The sequence below is a fragment of the Danio rerio genome, chromosome 10, assembly GCF_049306965.1.
Source record: "Danio rerio strain Tuebingen ecotype United States chromosome 10, GRCz12tu, whole genome shotgun sequence".
NCBI lineage: Eukaryota > Metazoa > Chordata > Actinopteri > Cypriniformes > Danionidae > Danio > Danio rerio.
In genome coordinates, this window is record NC_133185.1 from 691,047 (window position 1) to 710,651 (window position 19,605).

At 41.2% G+C, this 19,605-nt stretch overlaps 1 protein-coding gene across 3 annotated transcripts; it reads left to right on the plus strand.

The window, feature by feature from the left end:
• The first annotated feature begins 1,515 nt into the window (after nt 1–1,515).
• LOC101883852 (protein FAM222A) lies at nt 1,516–17,318 on the plus strand. Of its 3 annotated transcripts, none has more exons than XM_005172580.6 (3): nt 1,516–1,843; nt 8,025–8,122; nt 14,584–17,318. In XM_005172580.6, the coding sequence occupies exons 2-3, from the start codon at nt 8,044–8,046 to the stop codon at nt 15,450–15,452; spliced, it is 948 nt and encodes a 315-aa protein (XP_005172637.1). In that variant the 5' UTR covers nt 1,516–1,843; nt 8,025–8,043; the 3' UTR covers nt 15,453–17,318. The 3 variants fall into 3 exon arrangements, with proteins under 3 accessions (XP_005172637.1, XP_073770411.1, XP_068079977.1); XM_068223876.2 differs by lacking the exon at nt 1,516–1,843 and adding an exon at nt 4,723–7,158; XM_073914310.1 differs by lacking the exon at nt 8,025–8,122.
• The last annotated feature ends 2,287 nt before the right edge of the window (nt 17,319–19,605 follow it).

Here is a 19,605-nt window from a genome sequence, read left to right on the forward strand (position 1 = left end):
AAACACCAACTTGTTTGGGCACAGTATAAACCTTCTAAGCCACCGTGCCGCCCCTGGTTTACTCACTTTTTAAAAAGTAAAGTAACTGTTTCAGCTCATTGGCTTTGCTATAGTTAGGAATAAAAGCATGCTGTATTTAGAAAGTGATCCTACTGGAGAAGATCAGCCTCACACCATCAGCGAGTCTCTTTAAAAATGCTAATTTCTTCTAAATTAAAATCACTGAAATACATGCATAAGCCTGCTGCTTTTGAGTTTAAAGCATGCATTCGGTCTTCACAAACCCCTGGTTTTTGGTAATATCAAAGCCATTCTTCACGGAGATAATCATTATTATTTTCCAACCAGACATCAAGCGTAGGGAAGAGAGCCATGGAAAATAAAATTAATTTGCTGCACAGTCCACATCCTGCACTTTTCAGATGGATGGAGCATACCGGAGGATCTTCGTGACTGTTTCACTCTTCATAATTAGTCCTGGGTAAGAATCCCCATAACATTAATAAGAGATTATGTGCTCACTGTAAGTCTACATGATGATTTAGCCTCGCGGAATATTTTACTGTGACATTTAATTAAAGCTCAGAGGTAATCATTTCCCAGTGAATTGAGTTTAGTCAAGGTCTCGCTGTCCTCAGATGTGGAGAAAGCCTCTCATCGTCTCAGAAATGTGCTCAGTGTATGGCTGTCAGGCGAGATTTATTCACCGCTGGGAAGCGCCGGCTGCATTTACAGACAATGTAGATTTTTTGTTTGACTGCAGAAGCAAGAGACTAGTCAAATCTGCTGTATTTCTAAGAGTTGTTTATACTTGAGTCTCTTTTATACTGTCAGGGAAAATATATGTTTATTTAACACACGTCATCACACTATACACACTGTCACTATCAGAGTTGCGTGTAAATAGTAACAAAATATGTGCCTATTTTAATCAGATACCAGTGTGCGTGGTTGAGCTCAAGCGCATCAAATGAAAAGCCAATGACAAGAAGGGGGCGGGGCATGTCAGATACTAGAGAGCATTTGATTGGTCAGAAGATTTTTTTTTCTTATTGGTCATAAGATATGATGAGAAACTGAAGTATGAGGTGAGGTCAAAAAAGTCGTTGATCTATTTATGTGGAAGTGACCAACTGCAAGCTTTGGATGTTCATATCGGTTTTATATTTTATAAATTTGTGTCACTGTTTAGGAGCATGCTGGATTATAGATATCCTTGAGACTAACAAGCTAAAAATAACATATAATATTTTTTTTTATTTCACATGACCTTTAAATGAGCAGTATGGAAGATAAGAATAGCTGCAAACTTTGTAATTAATTATAAAAAGTCAATCACAAACGCACATGACTTCACTGCGCCTTTAAGAGTTTACACTCAGCTGCATGGACGGCGTCATTCTAAGTCCCGCCTACTCTCGTTGATGATTGGCTCGCCCGCAAAGAAGCTGCGTTGTGATTCGCTGAAGCGCGGTTAGCGGACTCTGGAGCATCGCGTCGCCGGTGTGTGAGATCAGAAGCTGAGGACCACAATCAGAGCTCCAGCTCGCGCAATCCTCTGATTTTCACCCTATAAAAACACTCTATAAATCGGCGAACTCTCAGCGATTGGGCCTTCAATAGCTCCGTTTGGCGGTTAAACAGCGGCTGAGTGTGATTCTGGACCGTTACTGCTGCTCGGATGGAAGGTGTCGCGGATACACCGTGAAGCAGGTGCATTTGAAGAAGAGGATGATGATGAGGAAGATGATGATGAAGTTAAGTCACGCTGGAGGACCACTGAGCCGCTGCTGACCGATGCATTCTGCTGCTTTCAGCGGACACTTCAGAGCTTCAGTTCAGGGTAAACACACACACACACACACACACACACACACACACACACACACACACACACAGAGAGCTCCGATCCGTCTGTCAGATCCTGTCATCCTGTGCTGCTCTCACTCCGCCGTCTGTCTGTCTGTCTGTCTGTCTGTCTCTGTGTGTGTGTGTGTGTGTGTGTGTGTGCGTGTGCGTGTGTGTGTGTGTGTGTGTGTGTGTGTGTTCTGTCTATGTATTAGCGAGAGAATGGAGAATGTGAGTGTGTTCTGTCTAGGAGCAAGAGAGAGAGAATGTTTGTGTGTGTGTGTGTGTGGGGGGGGGGGGGGCTTGGGGTTTGCGTGTGTTCTGTCTGTGTGTTAGAGAGTGTGTGTTAATGTATATCTTAAGATATGAGTGTGTGTTCTGTTTCTATGTTAGAATGTGTGTTTATTATGAGTGAGTCTGTGTGTCTCTGCCAGCATCTGATGATCCAGAAGTGTGTGTGTGTGTGTGTGTGTGTGTGTGTGTGAGAGAGATTGACTGAAGTGTCCATAGTGCACCAGCGCAGGATGAACACTGACAGGAGACTCTAGAATATAGATTTAAAGGGACAGGCGGCAGATTTGAGCTCATCAGTTTACATTCACTCATTTAGCTGACTTACAAGGGAGGATAAAAGCGCTTCAGATCACCAGAGATCAGCAGTGGCATGTAGACATGGTCAAGACGATCTGCTGCAGGTCAAAGCGAGCATCAGAATGGGGAAGAAAGGGGATTTAAGAGACTTTGAACGTGGCATGGATGTTGCTGCCAGACGGCCTGCTCTGAGTATTTTAGAAACTGACCGAGCTCTGCAGAAGAGCATCTCTGAACACACAACACGTCCAACCTTGAGGCGGATGGGCTACAGCAGCAGAAGAGCACACCGGGTGCCGCTCCTGTCAGCTAAGAACAGGAAACTGAGGCTACAATTCACACAGACTCACCAAAACTGGACAATAGAAGATTGGAGAAACGTTGCTGCTCTGATGAGTCTCCATTTCTGCTGACACATTCGGATGCTCAGGGCAGAATTTGGCCTCAACAGCATGAAAGCATGGATCATCCTGCCTTGTATCAGCGGTTCAGGCTGGTGGTGGTGGTGTAATGGTGTGGGGGAGATTTTCTTTGGGTCCATTAGTACCAATTGAGCATCAACGCCACAGCCTACCTGAGTATTGCTGCTGACCATGTCCATCCCTTTATGAGCACAGTGTCTCCATCTTCTGATGGCTACTTCCAGCAGGATAACGCAGCATGTCATAAAGCTCAATCATCTCAGACTGGTTTCTTGAACATGACGATGAGTTCATTGCACTCAAATGGCCTCCAAGATGAAGCTGATTTTAGATGATGAAGATGGTGATGATGGTGGTGAATATAATGATGATTTTAGATGATGATGATTTTTTATGATGAAGATTTTAATTATGATGAAGATGCTGATGTTTGATGATGATGAAGATGATTTTAGATGAAGATTATTTGAATTATGATGAGGATGATGATGATGATGATTTTAGATGATAATGATTTTTCTTGATGAAGATGATTTTATTTATGATGATGATGATTTTTAATGAATGTGAAGCTGATTTTAGATGATGAAGATGGTGATGACGGTGGTGAATATGATGGTGATGATGATGATGAGGATGATGATTTTTGATGTTGAAGGTGGTGATGGTGGTGAATATGATGATGGTTTTTGATGTAGATAAAGCTGATTTGAAATGATGAAGATGGTGATGATGGTGGTGAATATGATGATGATGGTTTTTGATGAAGATGATTGTTCATTAAAAAGATGGTTGTAATTATGATGAAGATGGTAATGATCATGATGATGATGTTTGATGATGATGAAGATGATTTTAGATGATAATTTTTCATGATGAAGATGATTTTATTCATGACGAAGATGGTGATGATGAGGATTTTTGATGAAGATGAAGCTGATTTTAGATGATGAAGATGGTGAATGTGATGATGATGATGATGATTTTTGATGAAGATGATGATGATTTTAAATGAAGATGAAGAAGATGATTTCGATTATGACGCAGATGGCGATGAAGACAAAGATGGTGATGGTGGTAAATGTGATGAAGATGATTTTTGATGAAGATGAAGACGATTTCAGAAGATGACGATAATGATGATGATTTTAGATGAAGATGATTTTAATGATGATGAAGATTTTAATTATGATGAAGATGGTGATGATGATGATGATGATGATATTTGATGATTTTAGATGATAATGGTTTTTCTTGATGAAGATGATTTTATTTATGATGATGATGGTGATGATGATTTTTGATGAAGATGAAGGTGATTTTAGATGATGGTGGTGAATGTGAAGATGATGATTTTTGATGAAGATGATGGTGATGATGAAGGTGATGTTTGATGGTGATGATGAAGGTGTTGACAGAAGATTTATTTGATGATGAAGATGGTGGTGATGAATATGATTTTGATGATGATGATGATGATGATGAAGTTGTGATTGTGCTCCAGTGGTTATTGAGCATCTCTCTGTCTTCACTGCTGCTCTGCTAGCACTAATGCTGAACAGCAGCCCAGTTAAAGAGGAGCGAGCGTCTCTTATCGCTCATCCTGGAGTAATGGATCACATTAAAAATGTATGAGGAGCTTCACGGATGAATCCAGACTCCGCTGGGAAACGCTCAGTTATCGGCTCATTCTGATATCAGAGCGGCCACTGGGCGGCCTGTCACACACTTTGAAGTCCTGTACTAAACGGACCACAGACTTTGGACATTGCCGTGGCCTCAGTTCAGTGGACACACAGACTCAGAGCAGATGAAGAGTCCCAGTGAAGCCTGAGTTTGTCCTCAAACACCCTGCGCTCTCCTCTATATATTGATGACGGTGTCCTCTGAGCTGCAGGATGAAGACAGCAGATTCCAGGCTTTATCGGAGCTCTCTGCAGACAGAAGCTCAGCGTTATCTGCTCTGGGCCTGCTAATACTCTTATCACGGCGGAGAGTGGAGCCTTTACAATGCTTTACTGTTGAGCCTCTACTGTCCTCACCAGGCAGAGTTTGACAGCCGCCTGACACCAGAGCAGCCAGAGAGACGCTTCAGAAGAGTCAGCACTGCTCATCTACAAAAAAGAACATTTACTGACCATCATGCTCCACTCAGCCTCACTGATTTAAACCACACACGGACTTTTCGGAAGTACTGTTGTGTTTCAGAACCATACCACTGGAAAGGGCTAGATTTAATCTGTTGTGGTGATTCTATAGTTGCTATGGTAACAACTATATTGATCTGTTGTGGTGATTCGACAGTTGCTATGGTATCGTATCAACTATAGCAATTGATCTGTTGTAGTTCTACAGTTGCTATGGTTACGCAACAACTATATTGATCTGTTGTAGTGATTATAGTTGCTATGGTTACGCAATGATCTGTTGTGGTGATTCTATAGTTACTATGGTAACATCATCTATAGCAATTGATCTGTTGTGATTCTACAGTTGCTATGGTAATGCAACAACTTTATTGATCTGTTGTAGTGATTCTACAGTTGCTGTAGTAACGCAACAACTATAGTAATCTGTTGTGGTGATTCTATAGTTGCTATGGTAACATCAAATGTAGCAATTGATCTGTTGTGATTCTACAGTTGTTATGGTAATGCAACAACTATATTCATCTGTTGTGGGGATTCTATAGTTGCTATGGTTACGTAATAACTATTTTAATTTATGTGTTGTGGAGATTCTATAGTTGCTATGGTAATGTATCAACTATAGTAATTGATCAGTTGTGATTCTACAGTTGCTATGGTTACACAACACCTATATTGATCTGTTGTGGTGATTCTACAGTTGCTATGGTTACACAACAATAAAAAATGGATGGTGTGGTACGTCACTGGCATAAACACACGTACACTCCGTCTAACTAGCTAAAACAGATTATTTCTCTGGATTTGAACATTCTTACAAACATTTGGGTTAATATCAGTTCACAGGTCAGCGCTGTTCTGCTGTTCTTGAATATTTTAATGAAGAAATGGTTCATGTGTCTTTAAACATGCAAGTCGGCGTGTCTGCTGAAGGAAAGGCGAGGTGTTTCTGAGCTCACTGCTGCTGTAAGTTGTCACACAGGTGATGTATGCCGGTGTTGGTTTGCTTCCCATCTGCCCCTCGCAGTGTTTATTCATTCTGAGAGCAGCCGAGATTGATGACACGCTGAGAGATTGATTAATACTGTCATGTGCTTCGTCCACATCTCACACACGTGCGGCTTCACCTGAGATGCATGAAACCCTCACTCAATCACAGCTTTTCTTCTCTGCTGTGTTGTGTGTGTCTGCTTCTGGATGCTTCTTGATTATCTCAGTGGCCAATTGATTGCTTTCACAAGTGTGTTATACGTGTTTAATGGTCATCAGCATCTTAGATTTAGATTTTGTGTGTGTGTGTGTGTGTATGTGTGTGTGTGTGTGGACATTTATATGTATTTATGTATGTATTATATCATCTTTGCATCAAATTACAAAAAATGAATTAATGCTTGTGCGAGGTGTTTGTAATAAAAACCATAAAAACCATTGAGGACATCTAGAGGTCTCCATAACTCTGGACCTGGCTGTATCCTGATCAGATGCTGTGGTGGTCATGGAGGAGTGGAGAGCATGAGACTGACCCCGCCGGTGACCTACTCACACCTGCAGCTTCTCCACGCTGGACGTCCAGTGCTCTCCAGCCTCCGGCGCCTAGACTGCAGCTCTGCACAGGAAGTTTGTCCAGAGTAGAAATGGTGGAGCCCAACTGAGCCTGGTTTCTCTCCTTCACTTTGGTCAATTGGTGAAGTTTGTTCCTCCACTGTCGCCACTGGTTGGATTTGCTCTTCAGTGTTTGGACTTTCAGCAGTGAAGATTAAACCACACTGAACTGAACTTCAGCTCTGAACACTGGACTGACACCGCTTCAGTTTAGTAGAGACACAGTCTATATTATAGAAGTGCTACAGAAATAAGGATTAATTGAATGGAATAATGCAGTGTGTATGGGGGCAGGACAGTAAATCTGACATGATTCTCTCTTCTGGCTGCCGTTATCAGTCTCACACTATTGTTTTCCTCCTACTTAATGTCTCGATAACACAATCCTGAAGTTTTTCTGTCATTATTTCAGCAAATAGGACTTTGATATGATGTGTTATACTCTCCCATTCACCTCGCTCTGAGTTTACCAGCCATGACCACTTCAATGCTGAGAAGCACACTCATGTGGAAAGGCTCCGTTATGGTTTGCTTTTGGTGGATCTCATGTGAGTGATGATTTGCTGCCACCCTTATGCTGTTAAACATCCGTCAAAGAACTGATGTTGTTATTTTGATAGTTTTTTGGTTAAAAAAAGCATATTCTTCTCCCTGATTAGGTATTCTATTGATTTATTTGAACCATCTGCTTTTAGCAAACAATAATAATAATAAATAAATAATAAAAAATAATGATGAGGTTTCCCAGTGATGGGTTGCAGCTGGAAGGGCATCCGCTGTGAAAAAAAATATGCTAGAATAGTTGGTGGTTCATTCCACTGTGGCGACCCCTGATTAATAAAGGGACTAAGCTGAAAATAAAATGAATGAATGAATAATGATGAGCTCAGATACAGTTGAAGTCAGAGTTATTCACCCCCATGTATTTTTCCCCAATTCCTGAAAACAGACACGACTGTTTTCAACACATTTCTAATCAGAACAGTGTTAATAACTCATCTCTAATAACTGATTTCTCTTTGTCATGATGACAGTAAATAATATTAGACTAGATATTCTTCAAGACACTAGTCTTAAAGTGGCATGTAAAGGCTTCACTAGGGTAATTAGGGTAAAGTTAGGGTAATTAGGCAAGTCATTGTATAACAGTGGTTTGTTCTGGAGACAATCCAACACTAATATTGCTGAATATTAATAATATTGAGCTTAAAATAGGTTTAAAACAATTAAAAACTGCTTTTATTCTAGCCCAAATAAAACACACAAGACTTTCTCCAGAAGAGCAAATATTAGAGGAAATACTGTGAAAAATTCCACATCATTTGGGCTGACTTCACCTGTAGACCATTTAGACTGAATGTTTGAGATGAGAAGTGTGTGTTCTGACGGTGTTTGCTTGTTCGTGCGTCTGCAGACTGCTGAAGGCCTGCACCATGCTGGCGTGTCTGCAGAGCCAGCAGCAGCATCAGTTCTCCTGTGCCGCCAGGATCCGGGAAACTCCGCCGCACACCAGTAAGAGTTCACACTTCACCAACCAGCCATTCCTTAGCAACTGTTGCCATGCATCACCTTATTAAATGAGTGTTTGCTGTGATGTGAGTCAGCAGCAGTTTCATGCAGATTTTGGATTATGACATAAACATGCTTGATGGAAAGGCCAAGATGTGCGTGCATATTGCACACACTACTGAGTAGGATCCACTTCTTATTTGATCAGACAAAACGTGCATAAACTGCACTATAAATCAGCAGTTTCCTGTGTTTTGGGTTTTAATTTTTTATTTTCCCCTCATTTATTTCTGATTCTCAATGTCAATATGGGACTTATATGAACATTTTAATAGTTTAAAGTATAAAGTGTCTGCAGATCCACACACACACACACACACACACACACACACACACACACACGACTGAGAGAGCAGATGTAAAAGTCACAGCAGATTCAGATGCGCTCTGGGCCGTCTATTAATGTCTGTTAATATTAATAATGTGTCTAGACTGAGCTTATTAGGTGTGTGTGTGTGTGTGTGTGTGTGTGTGTGTGTGTGTGTGTGTGTGTGTGTGTGTGTGTGTGTGTGTGTGTGTCAGAGCAAGATTTAATGTACATGAATCTCCCAGTCGAGGCCTGCTCAACATCTGCAAGCTGAACGCTCATCTCTCAGTCTGAGGGTGGATTCTGATTGGCTGTCAGTCGTTAGCTCCTCCTCTGTGTCGCTGTAGTCGTACGGTGAACTTTACCCTTGGAGTCAGATCAGTTATTACATCTTTATGGTTTTAATTATGTGCGATCAGCCAATCACTGCTGATCTCCATCATACAGCCCAGATGGTATTGGCATCTGTATGGGTATTGGTATATGTGTCTGAATCGTAACCAGTTTAAGTATTTGGTATTAATATTGGTTTTGGCATCAGAACCAGTACCGTTAAAAATACCTTAAAAATATTTTGTTGCCAGATTCGTTTTGTTAAAAATATGGTAGAAACATTTTGACAATTTGTTGCCAGATCTGTACCACTAAAAATACAGTAGAAACCTTCAAAGACGTTTTGTTGCCAGATTTGTACCCTTAAAAATGCGGTAGGTTAAAAATACAGTAAAAACCTTTAAAGACGTTTTGTAGCCTGATTTGCACCGCTAAAAATACGGTAGAAACCTTCAAAGGCATTTTGTGCTAGCATAATTAAAAAATACGGTAAAAATCCTAAAAGATAATTGTTGCCAGATTGTGCCATTTAAAGATACGGTAAAAACCTTAAAAGATGAAGGATTGTACTCCTAAAGGTAGACTCCTGCACACTTTCTGTTTTGCCAGTCAGCACATGTACACCGTGGGTTATTTCACGGCTCTGTAATGCTCTCTGACTGATTCCATTGAGAAGCAGCAGCTCTGTATTCAAGCACACTCATTTCCATCATTCCTTCTGATCCCCCGTCCTCAGATTTCCCCAATCTGCGCGAGTGTTTCTGAGCTGCGGGACCCTCCACCTCAGCTTTCCCTTCATTTTAAACACTCAATTGATTCCCTTTATGAGATGGATCTTGTAGATTGAATCATTTTCACAGTTGGAGGCTCATTGTGGGCCGGGAATGAAATGAAGTCCCAAATCAATCGCAGACGGGAACAACGTGAGCTCGGCATCGCGTGACGCTCAATGAAGCCCAGTGCGTTGTGTTCGCATCTCTCTTTTATTTTCCCAGATCTCCTTCAGTCGTCCACCCCTCGCTGACTTTGATTGACCGCTGCACAGTCTGTCCTAATTTCAGCACTTTTCTTTTCATGTCAGAAACTCCATCAAGGTGTCATTTCCATCATATTCTCTGCCGGCAGATTTACCGCTCAGAAATAGAGCACGTTTTCCCACCTTCCTTGTGTTGCATGGAACTAAACAGCCATGAAATTGCCTGAATAATGCTGTTTAAATCCAATCTCAGTTTGTCGCCGCTGCTTTCCCACATGCTCCACTCGCTGTAGGCCATTTCAATTTAAAGCCACTGCATTTGTAGCCATCCCACGATTCCACATTGTAAATAAATACAGCTGAAGTCCAGTGTACTTTAACCATTTTTCATCACATTTCTGAACATAATATTGTAATAACTCATCTCTAATAACTGAAGAGAAATACATTTATCTTCACCATGATGACAGCACATAATATTAGACCAGATATTCTTCAAGACACTAGTGTTCAGCTTACAGTGACATGTAAAGGCTTCACTAGGGTAATTAAGGTAAAGTTAGGGTAATTAGGCAAGTCAATAGCCCCTTTCACACAGTGATACCGGTAAATATCCGGAAAATTTCCGGAACGACTTTACCGGTAAATTTAAAAAAGCGCTGTTCACACTGGCGAGGATGTTACGGAACTTTTCTGGAAAAGAGCATTCACACATCCATCGCAAAATGCCGGTAAATTCTGACATCATTAACCAGAAATGAGCTTTAAACGGCTGCGCTTGTGTTCGTAAACATTTGACTACATTACAAGCTCTCTGGATGGATCAGTATTGAGTACAACTCCAATGAAAACATATAGAGGAACACTTTCGCATGTCGAGATGTTCATGATATGTGTGTGTGCTGGCGGTATGGGCGCTCACAGGCACACGCAAAGCTTGAAGGTAAACAAACAACGGATAATCATAAACATTTTATCGATAATTATTTACACAGCATTAAGAAGGAACATATAAACGTGATCTGACAAACATCTAGCAGCTAAATGTGTCTGGAAAAATATTCAAAGGCTTTTATTCTCATAAACCGCGCGCACGTGAATGCGTCTGACTGTTCTGATTGGCTAAAGCAGGTGTCTCACGTCAGCACGTTCTAGACGTGCACGCGCTCTTTCCGGCAATCTTCCTTCTGCATTCACACAGCGCAGCATTCCGGCAAATTACCGGTAATCTTACAACTTCTCTTTCCGGAAAATAGCCAGAACGAATTTACCGGTATTTTCAAAAAGGGCCTGTTCACACATACAACCTTTCTGGAAAATTTCCGGCAATTTTCCAGAAAGGTCTGTATGTGTGAAAGGGGCTATTGTATAACAGTGGTTTGTTCTGGAGATAATCCAACACTAATATTGCTGAAGGTTTTAACTGATTTTATTTTTACCGGCACAAATCTGGCAACAAAAATTTTCTTTTAAGGACACTACTGCATTTTTAATGGTACAATTCTGGCAACAAATTATCTTTGAAGGTTTTTACCGTATTTTTAGCAGTACAAATCTGGCAACAAATTATCTTTGAAGGTTTCTAGCATATTTTAATGGTGAAATTCTGGCAACAAATGATCTCTTAAGGGGGATTATAATATTGACCTTATAATGGCTTTAAAACAATTAAAAACTGCTTTTATTCTAGCCCAAATAAACAAATAAGACTTTCTCCAGAAGAATAAATATTAAAGGAAATACCGTGAAAAACTCCTGAATCTGTTCATCATCATTTGGGAAATATTTGCATAATCATTTTGACTTTATCTGTATTAGTATGTTTTGCTAAAGTAACCTTTTAGTGCAGCTAACATATTAATATCGCGTCAGTTCTATGTACCGTGATAAAAACAAATAATCTCAACTAAAAATGTGAAACCAGCAGAATCCTACTAGCACACGTGATGCTTCTGCCATCATTATAGTGTGGATAAACAGATGCAGAAGCTATATAAAGCTGTGCTTCCAATCCACTGCTTCATATCGCTAATTTGGCAAGATCCCGTATCCGAGTGGATTGCACAGCCAAACGCCATGAAATGAATTCCACTCAAGCCACGAAAACAGAATTAGCTCCTCTCCCGTCCCCCTCCTCATCTCAGCGTCTTTCTCTTGATTTCCCAGGGTAATCCAATTTTGTCCTGAAGAAAGACCAAATTAATTTCATAATGCACTGATCAAACATTGCCCGAGGTGTCTCCCTGCACAAAATGAGTTTTCAGAGAGATGCAGATGTCTGCGGATGAAGGAAATCAGGAGACGGAGAGCGCTTCAATATCCTCCAGTTTATTGGGCGATTTTTCTTGCGTGCCGTCTGATCATTTCTGCTCATCCAGTGCTCATCGCTCTTCTGTATTTATTGCTGAACACCTCCGGCATGAGGCGCTCTGTTGGACAGCACCAGCTCACATTGGAAACATCAGTGTTTTACTGATGAGAGAAAAAGTCCCCAACCGCCATCAGCTGTTTTAGTGTCTGTTGTGTTTTTGACTGTTTGTCTCCATCTAGTGTCTAAATAATGCGCAGGTTAGTGTATACTCCATCAGCTGTTTTAGTGTCTGTTGTGTTTTTGACTGTTTGTCTCCATCTAGTGTCTGAATAATGCGCAGGTTAGTGTATACTCCATCAGCTGTTTTAGTTTCTGTTGTGTTTTTGACTGTTTGTCTCCATCTAGTGTCTAAATAATGCACAGGTTAGTGTATACTCCATCAGCTGTTTTAGTGTCTGTTGTGTTTTTGACTGTTTGTCTCCATCTAGTGTCTAAATAATGCGCAGGTTAGTGTATACTCCATCAGCTGTTTTAGTTTCTGTTGTGTTTTTGACTGTTTGTCTCCATCTAGTGTCTGAATAATGCGCAGGTTAGTGTATACTCCATCAGCTGTTTTAGTTTCTGTTGTGTTTTTGACTGTTTGTCTCCATCTAGTGTCTAAATAATGCACAGGTTAGTGTATACTCCATCAGCTGTTTTAGTTTTTGACTGTTTGTCTCCATATAGTGTCTGAATAATGCGCAGGTTAGTGTATACTCCATCAGCTGTTTTCGTTTTTGACTGTTTGTCTCCATCTAGTGTGTGAATAATGCGCAGGTTAGTGTATACTCCATCAGCTGTTTTAGTTTCTGTTGTGTTTCTGACTGTTTGTCTATATCTAGTGTCTGAATAATGCGCAGGTTAGTGTATTCTCCATCAGCTGTTTTAGTGTCTGTTGTGTTTTTGACTGTTTGTCTCCATCTAGTGTCTAAATAATGCGCAGGTTAGTGTATACTCCATCAGCTGTTTTCGTTTTTGACTGTTTGTCTCCATCTAGTGTGTGAATAATGCGCAGGTTAGTGTATACTCCATCAGCTGTTTTAGTTTCTGTTGTGTTTCTGACTGTTTGTCTCCATCTAGTGTCTGAATAATGCGCAGGTTAGTGTATTCTCCATCAGCTGTTTTAGTGTCTGTTGTGTTTTTGGCTGTTTGTCTCCATCTAGTGTCTGAATAATGCACAGGTTAGTGTATACTCCATCAGCTGTTTTAGTGTCTGTTGTGTTTTTGGCTGTTTGTCTCCATCTAGTGTCTAAATAATGCGCAGGTTAGTGTATACTCCATCAGCTGTTTTAGTGTCTGTTGTGTTTTTGGCTGTTTGTCTCCATCTAGTGTCTGAATAATGCGCAGGTTAGTGTATTCTCCATCAGCTGTTTTAGTTTCTGTTGTGTTTCTGACTGTTTGTCTCCATCTAGTGTCTGAATAATGCGCAGGTTAGTGTATACTCCATCAGCTGTTTTAGTGTCTGTTGTGTTTTTGGCTGTTTGTCTCCATCTAGTGTCTGAATAATGCGCAGGTTAGTGTATTCTCCATCAGCTGTTTTAGTTTCTGTTGTGTTTCTGACTGTTTGTCTCCATCTAGTGTCTGAATAATGCACAGGTTAGTGTATACTCCATCAGCTGTTTTAGTTTCTGTTGTGTTTCTGACTGTCTCCATCTAGTGTCTGAATAATGCACAGGTTAGTGTATACTCCATCAGCTGTTTTAGTTTCTGTTGTGTTTCTGACTGTTTGTCTCCATCTAGTGTCTGAATAATGCACAGGTTAGTGTATACTCCATCAGCTGTTTTCGTTTTTGACTGTTTGTCTCCATCTAGTGTCTGAATAATGTGCAGGTTAGTGTATACTCCATCAGCTGTTTTCGTTTTTGGCTGTTTGTCTCCATCTAGTGTCTGAATAATGCACAGGTTAGTGTATACTCCATCAGCTGTTTTAGTGTCTGTTGTGTTTCTGACTGTTTGTCTCCATCTAGTGTCTGAATAATGCGCAGGTTAGTGTATACTCCATCAGCTGTTTTAGTTTTTGACTGTTTGTCTCCATGTTGTGTCTGAATAATGTGCAGGTTAGTGTATACTCCATCAGCTGTTTTCATTCTGTTAGCTTAGCATTTAATCAATAAATAATAAATATTATGGCTCAGAACACAGTTTGGTGTCTATTTGTTTTACATTTTGCATAAGGAACCTGTGCAATTAGCAGGATAAAGTACATGTAGGTGGTAGTTTTTCACAGAATAAACCCTTCAGTTTATGCTGTTGTTCTGCCGTGCCGTTGCAGATATAAAAGCTGTTTCTAACAGACCCACACCATCATAAACTAATGTGAAAGCTGAATTGATTCTGAACTTTAGAAAGGTATTGCCATGTTAGAGAAAGGGTCCTGATGCATCTGTTTGTTTCCCCCAGCCCTACCATTTACCCTCTGCATCTCTGTGTGTCCGCAGATGATCTGACCCCTGTGTGCGCGCCTCGATACCCGTCTGCGGCTGATCTGGACGCCTACATGCAGAGGACGTCCCACAACCCGCTGACCATCCGGATCTTCCCCTCCAGCATCAGAGTCCCTCAGCATAAGCAGATCAGCAGAACCGTCAACGGCCTGGACACCAGATTCAGCCCCTACCCGCATCAACACCCCAGCGCCTACCAGGGCCTGCTGACCATCGCCAAAACACATGCGCAGATTAAAGGAGTATTAAAAAATCACCATGGCAAACGAACCAAACTGTCTCCAATACAACAGGCGGCCGCTCCGTATGCACCGCTCCAGCAGATGCCGTGTGTGGCCCAGCACACCTCCCGGCCATCCAACCCTTCCATACTAGCGTCCTGCGCTGATTCGGGAGTATCGCTCACTCAGAGCGGACACTCCGGAGCTGTTTTGCCCACACAGAGCGCAGATGTTGCGGGTTTGGATTATTGTGTGCAGGGGTACGGCTCCGCAAGCAGACCCAGCATCAGAATCTCAGAGGTCTGCTACAGATCTGAAAGCAAACTCTCATCATCTCCTGCAGTGCGTGAGTTTTCGGCAGGACAGTTTTTGGCTCCTGCTTGGTCCGGTGTTCTGGTGACTCCGGATAGTGAGTGTTTTAAGGCTCCAGCGCTGCCCGCCGGTGGCTCCACAGGTCTGGGGAAGCATCCGGCCGTGTACCCCGGCTTTCCTCACGGCCTCAGCAGCAGTCTGCGCTCTCTGGAGAGCCTGATCAGCGGGATCCATCCGGCCTGCATCAAGGAGCGCATGCTGGGCCGAGGGTTCGAGAGCGTCCCGCCGCTGCTGGAGCCGCCACACACACACATGCAGCTGCACAGATAGAACAGGAGGAGGACAGCTTTACCCAGAATCCTGACGGACATGACGAGTCATGAGTTATCCCGGTGCTGTTGGGGACTTTTTCATTCACTCTTTGAGGCTTAATTTGGCCACAGCTTTCTCTGTGTTTCAGCAAATGGATTGATTTTGGCTGACAAATCTTATTTTGACATATATTTTGAGAAAATGCTTTGGAGTTTTGTAAAAACTCAACAATACACTCAGATCCACTCCCCGTTGGTTATGTTGGTGCTGTTTTTGCTCCATTGACTGTTGGAATTAAGACAATTACTAATTTTTACCATTTACTGTACTAGTTTCTGGCTTTTATATGGTGTGTGTGTGTGTGTGTGTGTGTGTGTGTGTGTGTGTGTGTGTGTGTGTGTGTGTGAAACTCTTCAGCACAGGCTGATCTAAAGGGTTAATGCTGACATCTGATGATCAACACTGACACATTGTACCTCTTCTCTTCAGTATTAGCATTACTAGACACGCCCCTTTTGTTTATCATCATTACTAGACACGCCCCTTTTAATATTGTTATTATCATTATTAGACACACCCCTTTCATATATCTATTATTATTACTAGACACGCGCCTTTTGTTTATCATCATTACTAGACACGCCCCTTTTAATATTGTTAATATCATTACTAGACACACCCCTTTTTATATATCTATTATAATTACTAGACACCCCCCTTATAAGATCGCTGTTATCATTACTGGACACGCCCCTTTTTAGATTGATATTATTACTAGACACACCCCTTTTTTATATTGTTATTACCATTACTAGACACGTCCCCTTTTTATATTCTTATAATTACTTGATCAGCCCCTTTTTGTTCCCTTTATCATTACAAGACACGCCCCTTTTATATCGATATTATCATTACTAGACGTGCCTCTTTTTACATTTCTATTACCATTTCTAGACACGCCTCTTTTTGTTTTTTTCATTATCAGTACTACACACGCCCCTTTTTACATCACTATTGTTATAATTACTACACACGCCCCTTTTTATATTTTCATTATCATTACTAGACACACTCCTTTTTTATATTGATAGTATCATTACTAGACACGCCCCTTTTTATTTTTCAATCATCAATATTAGATACGCCTCTTTTCATATCGCTATTATTATTACTAGATACACCACTTTTTATATTTCCATTATCATTACGAGACACGCCCGTTTTTAGATCGCTATTAACATTACTAGACACGCCCCTTTTTATATTTCCATTATCATTACTAGACACACCCCTTTTTATATTTCCATTATCATTACTAGACACGCCCCTTTTTAGATCGCTATTAACATTACCAGACACGCCCCTTTCATATTTACATTGTCATTACTAGACACACCCCCTTTTATATTGCTATTATCATTACTAGACAAGCCCCTTTTTAACTAGACACGCCTGTTTTTATATCTCCAACATAATTTCTAGACACGCTGTTTTTTGATATCTCCATCTTGACACGCCCCTTGCTGCTGATTGGCTGCAAGTGTGTTTTGGGATTCTGTGGTTGTTCAAATATTGTTCAGTACGCCTTCAACACAGGATCCATCAGCATCTTAAATATGTTATTCCTTCACTTTTTATTTATTGATTCATTCGTGTGTGTGTGTGTGTGTGTGTGTGTGTGTGTGTGTGTGTGTGTGTGAAATGACATATTCTGGGCTCCACATTTAAAAGTGCAATTATAATATGGTCAAACGAGCCTTGCTGTGATTATTCTGTAATTATTTACTGTGTGTATGAGTGTGTGCGTGTGCTTGTGTGCGTGTGTGTGTGAGTGTCTTAAATCTGAAGATTGTCCAAATAAATATAATTTAGGAATGTTTTCTACTCCTGCCAGTCTCTTTGTCATTATTTTAACTCCATGACGTCTGCACACATCCATAAGAAGTCATGAGTGTGCAGCAGGGGAAATAAGTATTGAACACGTCACCATTTTTCTTAGAAAACATATTTCTAAAGGTGCTGTTGACTTAGATATGCAAAGAAAACAAATCTAATTAATTTACAAATAAAGTTAGGCATAATAAAATGAAATGATGCAGGTAAAAAGTGTTACACATGAAGAAAGGAAGGTGTAGTTGTGCAGTGAACACCCAGACAGCAGCTGAATCTGTCAGTGGTTCTTCAGCAAGCCTCTGCCCTTCCTCAGTGTCAATGAAGATCAGCTGCTTCAGTCCAACATCTACATCAGCAGGAGGATGAAGATCAAGCTATTTCAGCAAGACGATGATCCAAACACAGCCGAGGAGACTCTCAGATGCTTTCAGAGAAAGAAAATCAAGCTGTAGAATGGCCCAACCAATCACCTGACCCCAATCCAATAGAGAATACAGAAAACAGCTCAGATCTGATAGACGAGACCCACAGAAGCTTTAAGATTTACACACTCTGATGAAGACTGAGAGAAACTCACACCTGAGCACTGCATGAGGCTTCATTCTCCATATGAGACACGACTTTAGACTGCCGTCATTAATAAAGCCTTTTATATACAGTATTAAACACACTTCAGTTCAGCACTTTTGTCATTCCACTGTTATTACACAGAACAATTCTTCAGATATCTTCCGTCTCATGTTTATATTTGTATTGTTTGGGGTTTTTACCAAACTCTGGCTCATGTCAGCAGCTCCTTTACAGATATTATTCCCAGAAAAACCTGACGTGTTCAATATTAATTTCCCCCGCTGTATATGGAGGGATTTGTATGTTAAGTTAGGTTTAGTAATAGTTTTAAAACAAATGTGTGTACACTAGTATAATATATGCATGTAATGATCGCACAATGATTCAAATGTGCTCGGAGCTTTTCTAAATCCTTCCTTCTGTTGTGCCCAGAGCGATCCAGCAGGCTGGTCTACAGGTTTTGCAGATATAAACTATATAAACTGAGGGATTGAGTTGAGTATATTGAGTTTGCAGGCAATAACATGAGGATCAGACGAGGCTGAGCTCAGATCTGCTGTTATCAGCTTTGCAAAACATCAAGATGAAGAACTAATGCTGCGCCATCAGGAACATCTACAGTCGAGTCAGTGTTGATGATAAAGCATGTGTGCATTCGCACTACAACAAGAAGGTCATTAGTTCAAGTCTCAGCTGGGTCAGTTGGTGTTTCTGTGTGGAGTTTGCATGTTCTCCCCGTGTTGGCGTGGGTTTCCTCTGGGTGTTCTGGTTTCCCCCACAGTCCAAACACATGCGCTATAGGGGAACTGATCAACTACACTGGCCGTAGTGTATGAGTGTGTGTGGGCGTTTCCCTGTACTGGGTTGCATCTGCTCTGTAAAACATATGCTGGAATAGTTGGCGGGCTATTCCTCTGTGGCAACCCCTGATTAATAAAGGAAGTAAGCTAAAGGAAAATGAATGAGTGAATGAAATAAATGTGTAAATCTGGAAAACATCCAGAGGACACAATAATAGTGTGTGTGTGTGTGTGGATATATATGTTTATGCGTGCACGCGTGTGTATGCATTTGTGTGCCTGGGTGCATTTGCATGTGTGTACATGCATGTTAGTTTATGTGTGTGTAAACGTGTTTGACTGTGTGTGAGTGTGTACATGCTTGTTTGTGTATGTGTGTTTGTTTGTATGCAGATATGTGTATTATTTAAAGGGGTGTGTGTGTGTGTGTGTGTGTGTGTGTGTGTGTGTGTGTGTGTGTATCAGTGTTTCCTCTGGCCTGTGCAGCAGCTGCAGATAAAGCTGAGGATTATCAGCCTGCTCCAGAGAGAGGATTTGGACTACACACTCACACACACACACACACACACACACACACACACACGCACAATACAGAGACTCTCTTTCTCTCGGAGGAAACCCACGCCAACATGGGGAGAACATGCAAACTCCACACAGAAACATCAACTGACCCTGCTGAGGCTCGAACCAGCGACCTTCTTGATTTGAGGCGATTGTGCTACTCACTGAGCCACATTTAATATTAGTCATACTTTTCCACCACCCTTCAAACCACAAGAGTTTAGCAATTCACCGACTGATTACTCAGACAGTTCCTCCAGCAGTGTCGGTGTTTTGGTGTTTCTCCTCAGCTGAACTCACTCAGGATCATCACCGCGACTGCGAGGAATCCAGAAAATGACCGACTG

Coding starts and splice junctions, on each gene's coding strand:
- LOC101883852 (XM_005172580.6), top strand. CDS start 8,044: ATGCTGGCGTGTCTGCAGAGCCAGCAGCAGCATCAGTTCTCCTGTGCC. Junction 8,123..14,583: donor GGAAACTCCGCCGCACACCA/GTAAGAGTTCAC, acceptor GTGTGTCCGCAG/ATGATCTGACCCCTGTGTGC.